This window comes from Salvelinus namaycush, chromosome 7 (genome assembly GCF_016432855.1).
Source record: "Salvelinus namaycush isolate Seneca chromosome 7, SaNama_1.0, whole genome shotgun sequence".
Classification (NCBI taxonomy): Eukaryota; Metazoa; Chordata; class Actinopteri; order Salmoniformes; family Salmonidae; genus Salvelinus; species Salvelinus namaycush.
Window position 1 is genome coordinate 22236331 of NC_052313.1, and position 16877 is coordinate 22253207.

General features: G+C 43.1%; 1 protein-coding gene across 1 annotated transcript in view; it reads left to right on the forward strand.

Moving 5' to 3' along the window:
• The first annotated feature begins 2458 nt into the window (after positions 1 to 2458).
• The window catches only part of LOC120051099 (rho GTPase-activating protein 21-like), a 98768-nt gene continuing 84349 nt past the window's right edge, over positions 2459 to 16877 (forward strand). The window contains exons 1-2 of the mRNA XM_038997758.1: positions 2459 to 2883; positions 3909 to 4162. Coding sequence (XP_038853686.1) covers positions 4088 to 4162 — 75 coding nt within the window. The 5' untranslated portion in view covers positions 2459 to 2883; positions 3909 to 4087. The remainder of the gene's footprint in view (positions 2884 to 3908; positions 4163 to 16877) is intronic.

Here is a 16877-nt window from a genome sequence, read left to right on the forward strand (position 1 = left end):
TCATTGTCTCTGATTGGGAACCATATTTAGGTAGCCTGTGTTCTATTGTGTTTTGTGGGTGGTTGTTTTCAGTCTTTGTGTGTCTGCACCAGATAGAACTGTTTCGGTTTTCACTTTTGTTGTTTTGTATTTGAAGTGTTCTGTTTTTTGATTATTATTAAATTAAGATGAACACTAACCATGCTGCGCTTTGGTCCTCTCCTTCCACCGACGAAAGCCGTTACAATCGGCTCTTCCAATGCTTGTAGCAGTGACCTACCTAAAGCCTTTTATTTTTCATTGATGAACGAACTCAATAAAACAGTATTTAGCCACCACACATAATGCAATGTGTGGGATAAGGCGGAATTGTAAGCTTCATGGGCTAATACTGTTTTTATTGGTCTAAACGCAGGAGATATTCATTTCAAGACTATATGTATCAGGCTCCCGAGTGGCGCAGCAATCTAAGGCACTGCATTTCAGTCCTAGAGGCGTCATTACAGACACCCTGATTTGAATCCAGGCTGTATCACAACCGGCCGTGATTGGGAGTCCCATAGGGCGGCGCACAATTGGCCCAGTGTCGTCCGGGTTTGGCCGGTGTAGGCCGTCATTGTAAATAAGAATTTGTTCTTAACTGACTTGTATAGTTAAATAAAGGTTAAATAAAATAAAATAAAATCATGTACCTCCTCATCTTCTTTGGGTAGAAACTAGGGTTATATACAAGCCCTACTTCAGCACCTGATTCTGTTTCGACCTATAACAGGATAATAGGAAGCCATGAAGCTATGCTAACTGAGGTAATGCTAAGTGTTCTTTGGAAGTGTGCCCTAGAAAACATCACTGTTTGTTTTTACTTTGTGAGACGGTAAATTCAGCGCTTCAGTTTTATTTCTGCATTGTAACTCAACATTTTATATCAGTCAAATGTCATTCCATTTAACAAATTGAGAAAATGAATGCCATTTGTTGTTTGTGAGGGAAAGGCACCAGTGTTTCTTCAGTAGTCATAGCAATTTCTCAGTCTACAAAATGTTGCTCGAAATCAACTTGGCTGCAGTAATTAAAGCTGCTACAGTATGCCCACAGTATAACTCTGTGATACTATTTCACACTGCTAAACCTATCATGAATGTCCCATACATATTGTGTATTAATAAACAGCATACAAACTAATATGTTTTTGCTACCATAGTATGCCAACCCCTCAAAAAATAAAGCTCAAGCCTGCACTGTCTGGTTGAGGATCCAGCGGCTCTTTAAACAATGGATTCTCTCTGAAGCTAGGGAGCCCTCAACACATAATGGGTCAAAAGAGTCCTCCTATTGTCCCACTTCTATTGTTCTGTTGGAGTGGACTGCAAACAGAACATTGTCTTTGTCTGGATCAGCTGTGGAGCCTTTTTCATGCATTATGGAGTCCCATGTGTCCGCCATGCCCTACATGTCACAATAATACAGTTAGGGATCCAGCCAGTGAATGGTAAGTGGCACATTACAACTCAAGGAACACGTTGGAACCATTCAAGAACTGAAGGAGGGGGAAATGTGTGAATGTGGCCCCTACTACGGGATCCTACGTACATGACTTCTGTTGAAAAACATCTAGCACTGCATTTTTTGGTATCTCACATCCTACTGGAAAATTTAGAATAGCTGAGTATAGAATTTTTTTTATGGATCTTGCTCAAAGAGCTAATATTATCTATGACATGCCAAGGAAATACGCTGAGACGTGGAAATAGGCCTATACAAAAAGGTTCTGATAGCTTAGCATAATATGAACAGGGAAGGAGGTTCTCTAGATAAGATGTATTGTATTTTTCTTAACAGACTATGCAGGAAGCTATTTGTCAAAGAGCCAGAGGCGAACAGAAATTCCAGCTCAGCTATGCTCATCACGCCAAGGCCCTCCATTCAGCTGACACTCTATTCTGACAAGAGTTGACTGTGCTCTGCTCTGCACTTTGACTCATTATGGATAGTAGCAGTAGTAGTACCAGACTCGAATGAAAGCGCAGAATACAAAGTTTTGGCATCCTCCAGGTTAATTCAATTGGGTTTTGTGAAGCTGGCAAGACATAGTGTCACGTACTCTCTCTCTCACTCACGCACGCACGCACGCGCACACACATACACATACACATACCCCAACGTTTTTAGCGGGCTTCCACAGCTCACCAAATTACATTTGGATTGTTCAATTAGGCCTATAGGTCAAAGCCCTTGCATCAATGATCCTGTAAAAAGCCACTTGGTTGACGTGTGTATTAAAAAAAATCGCCCTGATCAAACGTTTAGTGATGTGTTACTGAAGTGACCACTAATATTCCTGTGCATCTTATGTAAGAACCTGTCCAGTTGGCTGGGTTTAAAAACACGATTTTAAACGTTGAATGTGATTGGATAATAGACCCGCGAGTGAGCAGAGGGGCGGTGTTTCTAGAAAATCGGAGATTCGTCCATCCTGCAACCTAGTCTGTTGCGCGCTGCCATCAGGGACCAAAAAGGAATACGACGAATTACTTTTTGTTTCAATTCTGTTGTGAAATGTGGATGAAGAACCCTCTCGGATTTTATGAATTTTAATTAAGAACAACACCGTGAAATTTCTCGCGTGGTCAAAATAGTAAATCTATTGTAATGGGCGTTTACCTTGTTTTTTAGCCTGATTTTCCTAACAGGTAGCTAGCACTAGCTGTCCAGTGGTAACTACTCAAACGAAAATAGCCCGCTTGTTGTAGTCTTTGGTAATGGTAGTCAGCGAAAACACACTTGCATTTGGCACATTGCTTATTGCTTTTGAATTACTTCTATGAACAACAGCAATTTCTCTTCTTCTAAAGCAAGGACAATGTATCATTTTGTGTTACGGACTTTTCCATGAATTTGTAACAGGTAGGTTGCTCATGCAGATGTACTGTCCTACGGACAGCTTCAGTTGTTTGTTTGATACAAACTTGTGTTGTGATACAATGTTGTTTTTGTAAACACACTCGCCGAAAGCGTTTCAATTTAGAACTGGACCGAATTATGTGGCTATTTTGCGACAACTATAAACCATAGTTCCATTGAACGTTCTCTGTGTTAGTTCGTTGTGTGGCTTTGGGCGCATGATGGCTGATATTTGCTCGTGCTTTCATTGGCAACCTATCCAGAAAACTCGTGCGTCAATCTTAGGTTACTGTGTGTATGCAATCCAGTCGTGTCTCTAAACAGAATAGTATTTGGATTAATATAAATGTTATTATGTATTATGCATATCTACACCTGACCATTTGGCATTGGACATCGGTCAAGCAAGCATTGCAACAAAGTAATAAAATAAATTAGCAACCCAGCTGTCGACTGTTGTCAGTATCTCGATTTAGGTCAAACAAGTGGATAACACAATCATGCGACAATGACAACAACGCACTTCATTGCATCTGATGGCAACTGAGATCGGACCATGCAGGAATATGATAATCACAGTTCATTGTTTACAAGCAATAGTAGTGTAGTACAGTAGAAGTAGCCATCTCCTGCCGAAGTGCTCTCAACAAGATTGGATCCTGGACTGATGCGCAACTGAATGTGGAATACAAGAGCAATTACATTTGTTTAGAGATGGACTATATTGAATGTGTTATTGTGTTGGTCTTAAGTTGCATAATAGCCTGCTTCCATAAACGAAATTGTATGAACTAAAGTTTACAATGTGACAGAGTATATTTGAAGGCCCATGGGTATCCCACCAGTGTGTAAACATTTATGTGAATGTAGCCTAATAAACTTTTTTTAAATGTTTTTTTTACTGAGACCAAGAAGCACAAGACCCAGTCATTCAAATGGCTTACTGGGGAGGTGCTTGTGAGTCTCGGATAGGGTGCATGTATTCATTTCTTCATCTTTTAACTTTCTACTGTGTTTATTCCATGTAGAGTTTTACAATCAACGAAAATGAAGAGGGAGGACTGTGGTGTGGACTGTGGTGTGGATTAGAACCCTTTCTGCTTCCACTGTGGCTGAACGGAGTAGCCTATCACTTGGTTTTGGATCTCTCCCCCTTTCTCAATGTGGGCTCCAAAGGACTTTTGCCTTGGTGGTTTGAAATGAAATAATGGCGACACGTTGGACTGATTCACCGCAAGACGATGAAGAGAATAAACACAGAGACGTATCTCGAAGTTGTGAGGTAAGACTTTTCCCACATTTTAGGTGTGGTAAGGCTGAGAATGTGACAGTCCCCGTAAGCTTGCGGTGCAATCGCACATCGGACAAGTGCTTGTTTCTAATTATGACAGTGGCGCGTCTTGCCCACCGACCAGAAAACAATGGCTTTTCATTTGTCCAGACTCCAGATTGCCGCCCGACAGCTGTAAAATGGTGTGGATATGTGTGTAATATTGAGTTTGTTAAATTTGCATAGATACAAATCCTAGGAATGCATTTTAATCACCAATGTAGTCTAGAGATAACAGCTGTCTATCACTGGGGCGTCAATCAACAAGCCTTTTGATTATAGTTCCTGAACCAATTCAAGGGAGATGCTGTACTCTTGATGGCATAATTTCAGTGTGATCCTTTTTATCAACTCTGGCACTGTGTTGCACTTGCTACACAGTGTTTTGTAGTTGGTTCACGCTCACTAGTGATTGACAGTTATGCCGGAAACAAGCACAATGCACACCACCTGTTGGAACAGCAACACATTTGAGGCTATAGCATTTACCTCAGACCCACTGACTAAAATAGGTCAGACTTGTAATGCTTTCATTGTTTTGTAACCCACAAAATTGTATTGTGATGCATGGAGGACTTGATGCCATGCTTGTTGTTAGCGATCTACAGGTAACTGCCAAAATAAAGCAAACACCACCATAAAGTGTCTTTTTTTAATAGGGTGTTTGGCCACCACGAGCCAGAACAGCTTCAATGCACCTTGGCTTAGATTCTGCAAGTATCTGGAACTCATTCTTCCATAAGAAATTCCATTGGTGTTTTGTTGATGGTGGTGGAAAACACTGTCTCAGGCACTGCTCCAGAGTCTCCCATAAGTGTTCAATTTGGTTGAGATCTGGCGACTTAGACGGCAATGGAATATGGTTTACATCATTTTCATTCTCATCAGACCATTCAGTGACCACTCTTGCCCTGTGTGGATGGGGGCATAGCCATGGTAGCCAAAGTAATGTTCTGCCTATCATTTTTATACATGAGCGTGATGGGATTGCTTAATTAACTCAGGAACCACACCTGTGTGGAAGGGCCTGCTTTCAAAATACTTTGTATGCCTCATTTACTCAAGTGTTTCCATTATTTTGGCAGTTACCTGTACATCAATAGGCCTATGTCTGGAATACAAGGTGGTGTGTGTGTTGGCTCACGCCATCTGTTATTTCAGGCCAATAGGTACACTTGATGCTGACCGTCACCAACACTTGCTGAATGCTATTAAAAAGACACTACGCGACGCTGCTGTGTGATAATGATCCTCAATTTCATAAACCCATGACCTTTTTGACCTGCTGTGAATCCCGGTGCAAAGTTTCTATGTACAAACTCCCGCTGAGTGACTGAAGTGTTGCAGAGCAATGCGACGGCATTCACATCTGCCGGCGTGTAAGGTGACAGAGTTCGCTTCTCTTTTTTTTTTATAACCACTTTCCGAGTGCTTACTGCATCCAAATAGAATTTCCATTTGCTGATCTAATCTTACTGTCCATTTTCTGGCCAGCCCTATACCATGCTCAGATAAATGCCACATTCTAGAACACATCTCTAACCTCATCCCAAGCACCCACACGCACAGTGGCATTCACAGTTACATCATCGTCATCAGAGGCTGGCTGCATGTCATAACAGTATAGCAGCAGCATGTTTTGGATTAACCCGTCATGTGAAATGGCAAAACCACTACTGCATAATCCTCTTACCCAGTGCAGGAATGTGTACTGTATGGATGTCAAATCTTTGGGAGCAGGGCAGGCAAGGGGTAGATGGCAGGGGAGTGTTGGAAGGGAGGGGCGCCATGGAAAGGGGGAGTGAGGTGTGCAGGTGTGATCGTTGGCGGTCGGAAGTTGTCTGAGGTAAGCTATTCTGAAGTCCCAAGTTCGAAGCGGTGCAGATATCGAAGCTCGAAGCAGACAGTAAAGCCCTATAATACATTAGGAAGCAAGCATGGAGGGGGAATAACACCTAAAGAAAACTACTGCATACTTGGTTCCATATTCTGGAAGGTTATGACTTTTATAGCCAGGCATGGATCTGTGAAGTAGCCTTGTGGTTTGGTTTTACTCCCAGCAGTTGTTCCAGTCTAGTACCTCTCAAGCCACCTAAAGATTTCCTCTTCACCAAGTTAAACTATAACCACAGTTTCACAGCAGGTGATTCTGAATCCTTCAGCAGACACATAAATTATGCATCTATCATGTTTTAGTACAATGTCCCCCTCTTATTTCTCTCTTTCCTTCTCTTTCCTGGTACTTACTACTGCAAGCAAACATATCCTCACAGTCCTACTTCTTCCCTATATCGTCGCTGTTTCACTTGTCTGTGCCTTACTTTAACGCTGTGCTGCTGGGTGATTCTATGGTAACGGAATTATGCGGAGACTCAAATTTTTCACTTTAAAATGTATGCCAAACACAAACCATGGATTTCTAACTTTAATAAACCAAACAACTATGCAAAATGGCTACTTTGAACAGTTTACACGGTAAAAAAAAACACATTTACTGGAAAACTATGCAGATGCAAAGTTTGCTAACATAATTGCGGTTAAACCTCCCACAGTTTTATTATGTTACCAAACTTTGTATCTGCACAGTTCTTCCTGTAAATGTGTTTTTGTAAAATGTGCAGTGGAAATTGTTAAAAGTAGTCATTGTGCATAGTTATATTGTTTGTTAAACATTAATATACATAGGTTTTGTTTGGTATACATTTTGAAAGTGAAAACATTTGAGTCTCCGTTTCATTCCATTACCATGGAATTGCCTGTCTCAAACTTTTGTTTTTGTATGATAAATGTCCACAATTGCAGCTGAGGGCTCTTAAAGACACTGGTGGGAAAAGTACCCAATTGTCATACTTGAGTAAAAGTATAGATATCCTAATAGAAAGTTACTCAAGTAAAAGTGAAAGTCACCCAGTAAAATAGTACTTGAGTAAGAGTATTTGGTTTTAAATATACTTAAGTATATTTGAGCAATTACATGTACTTTTGATACTTAAAGTAAAATTATAAATCATTTCAAATTCCTTATGTTAAGCAAAACAGACGGCACCATTTTCTTGTTTTTAAAATGTACGGATAGGCAGGGGCACGCTCAAACACTCAGACATTATTTACAAAAGATGCATTTCTGTTTAGTGAGTCAGCCAGACTGTAGGGATGACCATGTGGTCTCTTGATAATTGCGTCAATTTCACAGTTTCCCTGTCCTGCTACGCATTCAAAATGTAACGAGTACTTTGGGTTTCTCAGGAAAATGTATGGAGTAAAAAGTACAATATTTTCTTTAGGAATGTAGTGAAGAGAAAGTTATAAATACCCAATAAAAACTAATAGTACTTTAAAGTATTTTTCCTTAAGTACTTTACACCACTGTTTAAAGACCCCAAAGATGACAATGCAGGACCGCTCTGCACAAAGGCCTATGTCCAAGTCCACTATTTGAAAAATGACAGTGGTCAAAGGGGGGGGTCCTCCAGAGGTTGATGTAGGATCCTGAAGAACAAATGCCCCTCTTATTTCACAATTTCTCCTTTCAAACATGGAGGTAGATGGAAATGCAAAGATGTAGCCACGTGTCAGCGCTGTGCTCTTTACGCCTGAAGCCCCCTTTTGTGAGCAATCATCAGCACCTGCGGCCTGGCATGTGGGAACTGGGCAGGTGCTACTCTGTACCTGCTAACACACACGCAGACACACACACTTCCATCCCTTGTCTCTTACCCAAGCGCCACTGCTTATGAAATCCCATTCCCTCGGGTCTAATGAGAGTTCAGGCCCCAGGCAACCAGGGCAGGACAGAGGCTGGGGGGGTTGTAGTGGAGCTGCCTCTGTCCCATTCACTCCCATCTCCTTAATGAGGGAGATTTCAAGGCCTGTCTTCGCCTAACCCCCTCTCCCCGGCTGTGAGGAAAGTGACGGTAGCCACGCAGGGGTAATTTAGGCACAGCTGCTCACAGTCATTAGGAGAAAAACACTCCACATACACACCCCACTCCTCAACCCCCCCCCCCCCCCCTGTATTCAGGGCTGGGTCCAGCATGACCAGCTGAGGCCTCTCTCCTCATGAGTGTCTGGCTCTGCGGTTCATCCTGGGTGATCCCCTCTTACCACTCTCAACTAACCCAAACATGATGCTCAATCCACATTTAGAAGGACCTCTGGTCCTGTTGCCTACCCTTTCATTCACATAATACTATGGCTGTTGAGCTGTTTGCTCAGAATTTGTGACGTATTGATCCGTTATAAAAGGATGTTAGTGAGGAAGGTCTGTCGCTGTCCCTCGCTAACCAACTACCTCTGACTATGATGGTTCAAACCATTTCACCGTGTTCGTGTTGATGCAGGGGTGTGCATTCCTGCACTAGTTCAGTGCCGGTTGTCATTGTACCCACCCTCCGATGGCTATCTGTGTTTCCTCTTTCCGACATGTATTGATCCGTCCCCTGCTCAGGGAGGGAGGAGTAGCCGTGTTTTGAGTGCTGTTGATGCACTCCTCTTTCCACTAGACGTATCCTCTCCCTCCCCCATAAATCCTGCTCTTTTATCCCCGATGCGCTTGTCTTTCACTCGCCCTCTATTCCGACACGTTTTCTGTGACGCTATATTTAACCACTGGGGGTTGAAGTTAAAAAAAACATTATTTCCTGCCCTATTCCTTCCCTGACATTCTGCTTGAAGCCAGAATGCGAGTTTCCAGAAAGCGCTATTTTTAACAGTGAGTTTGATGTTCTGGGGTCAGTGCACTCAATGTGGACTGTAGTGTCCATGCGAATGCTGTCCGGTTTGGGTGGAAACTCGAAGTGAAAGACTTTCCCACAGTCTATCCCAACACCACAGTCCTCATGTCAAAAGAAGACACATTTTCATGGAGTCCCAGTCTCTATTACAGTGAGATCATAAAAGGCGTAACGATGCGCTGAAGTTGTTTTCGTCCCATTTTTTGGGGGGAGGGGTTGAGATTTAATCTCATCCTTAGTAAATATTTCCTTTCGTTTTGTCATTTATCAATGCTTAAGTTAGAAATACAAATGAGCTGGATATGTGAAGATTTGAAAAAACGAATTTGCTCTGCTTCTCCCTCGTCTGCAGCTCAATGCCCTCTAAATGCACTTTCCTCAAGGTTTCTTCATATAAACAAGTCCTCAACACAAGCCCCTGACCTGAACTCCACCCAGGGAAAGATCATTATGCCCCCTGTACAAGAAACACACACACCCTGTCTTGGGGGATTTACCAGGAGTGTCCTTTCTAAGGGCTTTCCCTGTATGCAAACACCAAGATTGGCCCTCAGCCTGTTATTGTCACGACTGTGAGTGTGTGTCCAATGTGTTTTTGGGCATTCCCTATCTGGATCAAGCCTGCCATCAATTGCCCCTGTTTTCCCCTGGAAGAGACAATGGTAAGCTCTGACATGTGTGACCTCGTTGGACTGAAGGTCACCTATTCATAGCTACTTTGCAGTGGTGTGTGTGTCATTTGGACACACCTACTCATTCCAGGGTTTTTCTTTATTTTTACTATTTTCTACATAGTTTTGATGTCTTCTACTACGAAATAACACATATGCAATAATGTAGTAACCAAAAAAGTGTTAAACAAATCAAAATATATTTTATATTTGAGAGTCTTCAAAGTAGCCAGCCTTTGCCTTGATGACAGCTTTGCACACTCTCGGCAGTCTCTCCACCAGCTTCACCTGGAAGGCTTTTCCAACAGTCGAAGGTGTTCCCACATATGCTGAGCACTTGTTGGCTGATTTTCCTTCACTCTGCGATCAAACTCTTCCCAAACCATCTCATTTGGGTTGATGTCGGGTGATTGTGGAGGCCAGGTCATCTGATGCAGCACTCATCACTCTCCTTGGTCAAATAGCCCTTGCACAGCCTGGGGGTGTGCTGGGTCATTGTCCTGTTGAAAAACAAATGATAGTCCCACTAAGCGCAAACCAGATGGGATGGCGTATCGTTGCAGAATGCTGTGGTTGCCATGCTAGTTAAGTGTGCCTTGAATTCTAAATAAATAACCGACAGTGTCACCAGCAAAGCACCATCACACCACCTCCTCCATGCTTCACGTGGGAAATACACATGTGGAGATCATCCGACGGAAATACACATGCGGAGATCATCCGTCACAAAGACACGGCAGTTGGAACCCAAAAAATCAAATTTGGACTCATCAGACCGAAGTACGGATTTCCAACGGTCTAATGTCCATTGCTCATGTCTCTTCTTATTATTGGTGTCCTTTAGTAGTGGTTTCTTTGCAGCAATTTGACCACGAAGGCCTGATTTCACGCAGTCTCCTCTGAACAGTTGATGTTGAACTCTGAAACATTTATTTGGGCTACAATTTGTGGCTGGTAACTCTAATGAACTTATCATCTGTAGCAGAGGTAACTCTGCTTTTCCACTCCTGTGGTCGTCCTCATGAGAGCCAGTTTCATCATGGCACTTGATTGTTTTTGCAACTGCTCTTGAAGGTACTTTCAAAGTTCTTGAATTTTTCTTTATTGACTGACCTTCATGTCTTTAAAGTAATGATGGACTTTTGTTTCTCTTTGCTTATTTGAGCTGGTCTTGCCATAATATGGACTTGCACTTTTACCAAATAGCCCTATCTTCTGTGTACCACCCCTAAATTGTCACAACACAAGGAAAGAAGGCACACCTGTTAATTGAAATGCATTCCAGGTGACTACCTCATGAAGCTGGTTGAGAGAATGCCAAGAGTGTGCAACGCTTTCATTGAGGCAAAGGGTGGCTACTTTGAAGAATCTCAAATATATAAAAAATATTTAGATTTTTATACTTAAAAAAAAAATCCATATGTGTTATTTCATAGTTCTGATTTCTTCACTATTATTAAACAATGTAGGAAATAGTAAAAATAAAGGGAAAAAACCCTTTAATGAGTAGGTGTGCCAACTTTTGACTGGTACTGTATGTGTGGCCGTTACCTACCACGCATTGACCATGACCCATCTTTTCTTCTGGTCGAGGGATGAAGTCCCCTCACGGCTTGGCCCTGCTGGATGTTATCTCTCTCTCTAACTGGCTATGAGCTGAATGCCATTATGGCACTGGAGAGAGGGACGGGTGGATGAAGAGGGGAGGGGGTCAGGAAGAAGAGAGATTAGCTGGTGGAAAACACACCAGCCCTTTTCTTTCCCTCTCTTTTTTTTCTTCTCTTTACTCCAACTGGCTCACTGTCACAGCTTCTTCTGCCTGGATGCCCCCGTCCTTCTGGAAGATAAAGGGACGGTGTAGAAAGAAGTGGAGGAGGGGAAAGACAGGCAGACAGACACTGCAGCACCAGCCTAATGCTCACTGAAGCCGAGGTGGTGTCCATTACATATGCCCAAGGCGTCTATGCTGCCTCTGTCTTTCTGTCTCTCAAGACACGCCACACTGAGGCTGATATGTAGTAGTATGAAGTACAAGAACGCAACTTCGCCCACCTTTCATTGCGGTCGTCCTCTCTCCGTTTCTCCTTTTTTCATTTGTTTCCCTCTAGTTTTTATTCATCAAGTCAAAGATAAACACTGTCGGTGCGGATGGATGAATGTGCGTATAGAGGGACGGGCATTGTCATGCCAAATAGTGACCGGCTGCCAACTCCTGCTATGAGCCTGATCAGCCATCCTGTCACCCCCCCCCCCCCCCCCCCCCCCTCTCTTTCTCTCTGTCTCACTCCTTCACGACACAGATGCTAAAAGTTTAGTCTCTTTCAATGCCTTTTGACGGCCGCTGACTAACACTGTTATGTCCCTCCATAACAGAAATTGCCTTGGAAATATGGTTTCTTTGATGTACAACTGCGTCATCTTCCAGCTACTCTTCAGCTGATAGGCTACATGCAGTTATTATACCAAACCGATTCCCATAAAGACATATTACTCTCAATTATTGGCAGTGGCATCTAAGCCTTTGATGTGCGTAGATCTCAGACCACAAATCTAATGGGGAGAAGTTGCCCGTCCTTTTCGTTTCCCTACCAGTAATTTCCTGGATACGAGCTTTTCTCCTGACTTGCAAATCTACCTCCAAAAGCACTTTCACTTATTTTCCTGTGTTTTTCAATGAGAGCTTACGTAAGGTTGTTATCGGGGTCATATCTTGAGCTCTGGTGTTAGTAAGGGCTTTGAGGTTCTTGGCAGGAAACCACATTATTTCCTGTCGGCGTCAGTACTGGAAATGAGCAAGGGCACCCTGATGAATGAATGATTTCATGAATGAACGGCAGAATGAGGGAATGGTAGAGAAAATTTTGTTCTTATCCTAATGTCGGAGGACGATGTTTGGTGTTTTTTGTACGATATCCTTTGGCCAATGTATTAGAAATTCTTAGAAACCTAGACCTGTAGTTGACCTGACACCAAAGCCCCCACTGTATGTCGGTTCACAGTTCAGTTCACCTAGATTAAGCTATTTGGAGTAGGTGTAGCTTAGACTGTGATACAATACCATGTCTCTGTCCCTCCATGGCACATGCATGCGCTGTGTGTTGTTCAAAGCAGCAGGGCGTGTGCGTTGGGCATTGATTTTGTGTGTGTGGGGACGAGCGATGGATCTGCACGTCTGCACCATACGATCCATAACTCAGGATTGATTGGATTATATTGGTAGGGAATGGGGTGATGTGCTCCGGACTAGCCTATTCCTGGTAGTGGGAGGATGGGGTGGGGGGTGGGGGGGGGGAGTGCACAGCCACGTTTCAGCAGGACGTTACGACAGCATGTTGTTGAGCTGCTATTTATAGGCAGAGGCTCACACGTGGTATTTTCCAAATACTTTGTTGTTGTTTGCCCTTTTCATCTCTCCTCTTTCCAGATGTGTTGGACACATTATGCCTTACTGCATGTATGAGATTGACAGATTTGTCTGGATTAGCTTAGTCCCCATCATGCCTTCCACAGCCTTTGTCGTCTTTGATCTTTTGCATCAGCTACATTGACGAAACGGCAGCTTTTCATTGGTCACACCACCTTTTAGATTTTTCCAGTTAGCCTATTGGCTATTTTGAAGGGTTATGCTCATAGGGAGCAGAGCAGTCATTTCCGAAGTCAGGCATGGGTTGTGATCATGTACCTGGGAGAGAGTGCGGTGGTTACAGAGGCCAATGGCTATGAATCCTCCCACTTTGTTGATGCGATGCCGTGGATGGGGCCCCGAGGGGGTCATCCAGTCTAGACATGGTGAGTGTGGCCAGAGTGACCTGCCTGACACCAGTGTGTTTTGTAGCCTTCTGACCCACAGTGGTCCCCTGAACGTACTGCTGCCTACACTGTCAGACACCTCGGATATATGTTGATCCCCCAAACCTATTCCTCTGTCACCTAGATCCATTCCACACGGAGTTATCACAATAACTAACAATAGAAAGATGGGTTAGGGTTTCATAAGCTGATTCCAGCCTTAACATGCTAGATACACTCCTGAGCATTCTTTCTTTCACATAGGTCTAAAGTCTGCACCAATGGGGCTAGAGGTATGGATTGGCAGTGTTACAGTGTGTGTTGGTTTTAGCTATCCCTATGCACACAGGCTATTGGATTGTTGAGCTTTTCCCTTCAGGCAGTGGCAAGCTGACATCCTGTGGTTCTCTAATTTATTGTGTGCGTGCGTGTGTTTTTATGTGTGTAGTAAGGTAGTATAAAAAATGCATGAAGGCCCTGTAGCCCTCTACTCAATCTCATTGTCTGGCACTGTTAGGCTGGTAATTGGTCATGGCCTCGGTAATTTGGGTTCTGATGTGAGCATCACAGGTTTCAGTGATGAAACTGTTAATGTCGCAAAATAATAACCCTCTGGGTTATATATGATAGAACATCAAGGGTTTCAGCAGCACACAACTCTGCATATTCACCCTTCAGTAATCCAGTGCTCTCATTCTTTTAGCTAATCCAGTCTCTTGGGTTTTATTGATTTTGTTTTTGAGACACTGAGTAGAGGTCGGCCGATTTTAATCAGACTGGCCGATTTTAATTAGGGCCGATTTCAAGTTTTCATAACAATCGGTAATCGGCATTTTTGGACACCGATCATGGCCGATTATATTGCACTCCACGAGGAGACTGCGTGGCAGGCTGACTACCTGTTATGCGAGTGCAGCAAGGAGCCATGGTAAGGTGCTAGCTAGCATTAAATGTATCTTATAAAAAACAATCAATCTTAACCTAATTACTAGTTAACTACACATGGTTGATGATATTACTAGTTTATCTAGCGTGTCCTGCGTTGCATATAATCGAATCGGTGCCTGTTAATTTATCATTGAATCACAGCCTACTTTGCCAAACGGGTGATTTAACAAGCGCATTCGTGAAAAAAGCACTGTCGTTGCACCAATGTGTACCTAACCACAAACATCAACGCCTTTCTTAAAATCAATACACAAGTTTTTATTTTTAAACCTGCCTATTTAGTTAATATTGTCTGCTAACATGAATTTCTTTTAACTAGGGAAATTGTGTCACATCTCTTGCGTTCTGTGCAACAGAGTCAGGGTATATGCAACAGTTTGGGCCGCCTGGCTCGTTGCGAACTAATTTGCCAGAATTTTACGTATTTATGACATAACATTGAAGGTTGTGCAATGTAACCGGAATATTTAGACTTATGGATGCCAGCCCACCCGTTAAATAAAATACGGAACGGTTCCGTATTTCACTGAAATAATACACTTTTTATTTATTATTTGACCATATTAATGACCTAAGGCTCGTATTTCTGTGTGTTATGTTATAATTAAGTCTATGATTTGATATTTGATAGATCAGTCTGACTGAGCGGTGGTAGGCAGCAGCAGGCTCGTAAGCATTCATTCAAACAGCACTTTCGTGCATTTGCCAGCAGCTCTTCGCAATGCTTCAAGCATTGCAGTGTTTATGACTTCAAGCCTATCAACTCCCGAGATTAGGCTGGTGTAACCGATGTGAAATGGCTAGCTAGTTAGCGAGGAGCGCGCTAATAGCGTTTTAAACGCCACTCGCTCTGAGACTTGGAGTGGTTGTTCCCCTTGCCCTGCAAGGGCCGCGGCTTTTGTGGAGCGATGGGTAACGCTGCTTCAAGGGTGGCTGTTGTCGATGTGTTCCTGGTTCGAGCCCAGGTAGGAGCGAGGAGAGGGATGGAAGCTATATACTGTTACACTGGCAATAAAGTGCCCATAAGAACATCCAATAGTCAAAGGTATATGAAATACAAATGGTATAGAGAGAAATAGTCCTATAATAACCTCAACCTAAAACTTCTTACCTGGGAATATTGAAGACTCATGTTAAAAGGAACCACCAGCTTTCATATGTTCTCATGTTCTGAGCAAGGAACTTAAACGTTAGCTTTTTTACATGGCACATATTCTACTTTTACTTTCTTCTCCAACACTTTGTTTTTGCATTATTTAAACCAAATTGAACATGTTTCATTATTTATTTGAGGCTAAATTGATTTGATGTATTAAGTTAAAATAAAGTGTTCATTCAGTATTGTTGTCATTATTATAAATAAATGTAAAAAAAAAAAAAAATATCCACCGATTTAATAGGTATCGTTTTTTTGGGTCCTCCAATAATCGGTATCGGCGTTGAAAAATCATAATCGGTCGACCTCTAATACTGAGATAAGAGACTGTTAAGAAAAGCCGGGTTTGACTGGATGTTTATTTTTTACTCGGGCGAGCAACTTTGGATGTGCTCCGTCTGTTTTGAGGGTGGGGCTGCGTCACTCCTTTCTCTTGCTCTCATCCAGGGAGTATTCCTCCTGTGAAGAAAATAGATTTATGCTAAAATTAGTAAATAAATATATAAAGGAAGGGAGCCGGTGAGAGTACCCGCATTGCCTGCAAACTGCAGAGTCACTCAGGACTCCTCTGTGGAGGCAGATGCACTGCAGAATCCTCTCCGTCTCACCCAAGACGACACAGCTAGGAGCTTCTTAAGACTACCATCTTTCATAATGACTTTTACATTTGACAGTATAGGTGAGTGGGCACAGTTGCTGTGACTCTTACCTGTTCTTGTCTTGCTGGAGTAGAGTTGGTTTCAGGACTGTCTGGGGAGCGAGGGGAGGTAGAGGACTTGTGCCTTCTGTCCTAGTCAGTTTGGTGCCCCTCTGATGCAGCACCCCTTCCGATCGGTGCAAGCCATCACAGCTCCTCCGACTGCCTGGCACGGCTGCAGACACCGGCACCGAGAGTCACAGCACAGCCTGCTGAGAAGACTGTCAAGAGGGGAGAGGGAGGGAGAATCTGCCTCCCAGGACTCTGCAGGTGTAGCTCCAAATTCTGTCAGTCGTAGGTAATCATGGAAACTCCTGTCCATCAACTTAGAATTGGACCGTAACCAAGGAGCGTTGATGTCTCTCTTTTGTCACGGCAACAGACACCAAAGTCTCTGAGGATCTCCTGCATTCCATCTTTTTTGTGTTGTATTTATGTGTTCACTGGTCCGGAAGAGTACTAATGTATGTATTATTAAGATAGTGTTCATGAGCTTTGAAGGGGATGCCCACATCTGACAGAATGCCCGCTGGACGCACAGATGGGCATAGGGATGCTACCCCCTCTGCCGCCTCCTGACAACGTGTTGTCCACCCTGTCCATACCCCCTTCTGTGCCAGGACATCGGAGCACGATTGGCAACAGCCAGGGTTGGGGGATACACAGTTGACAC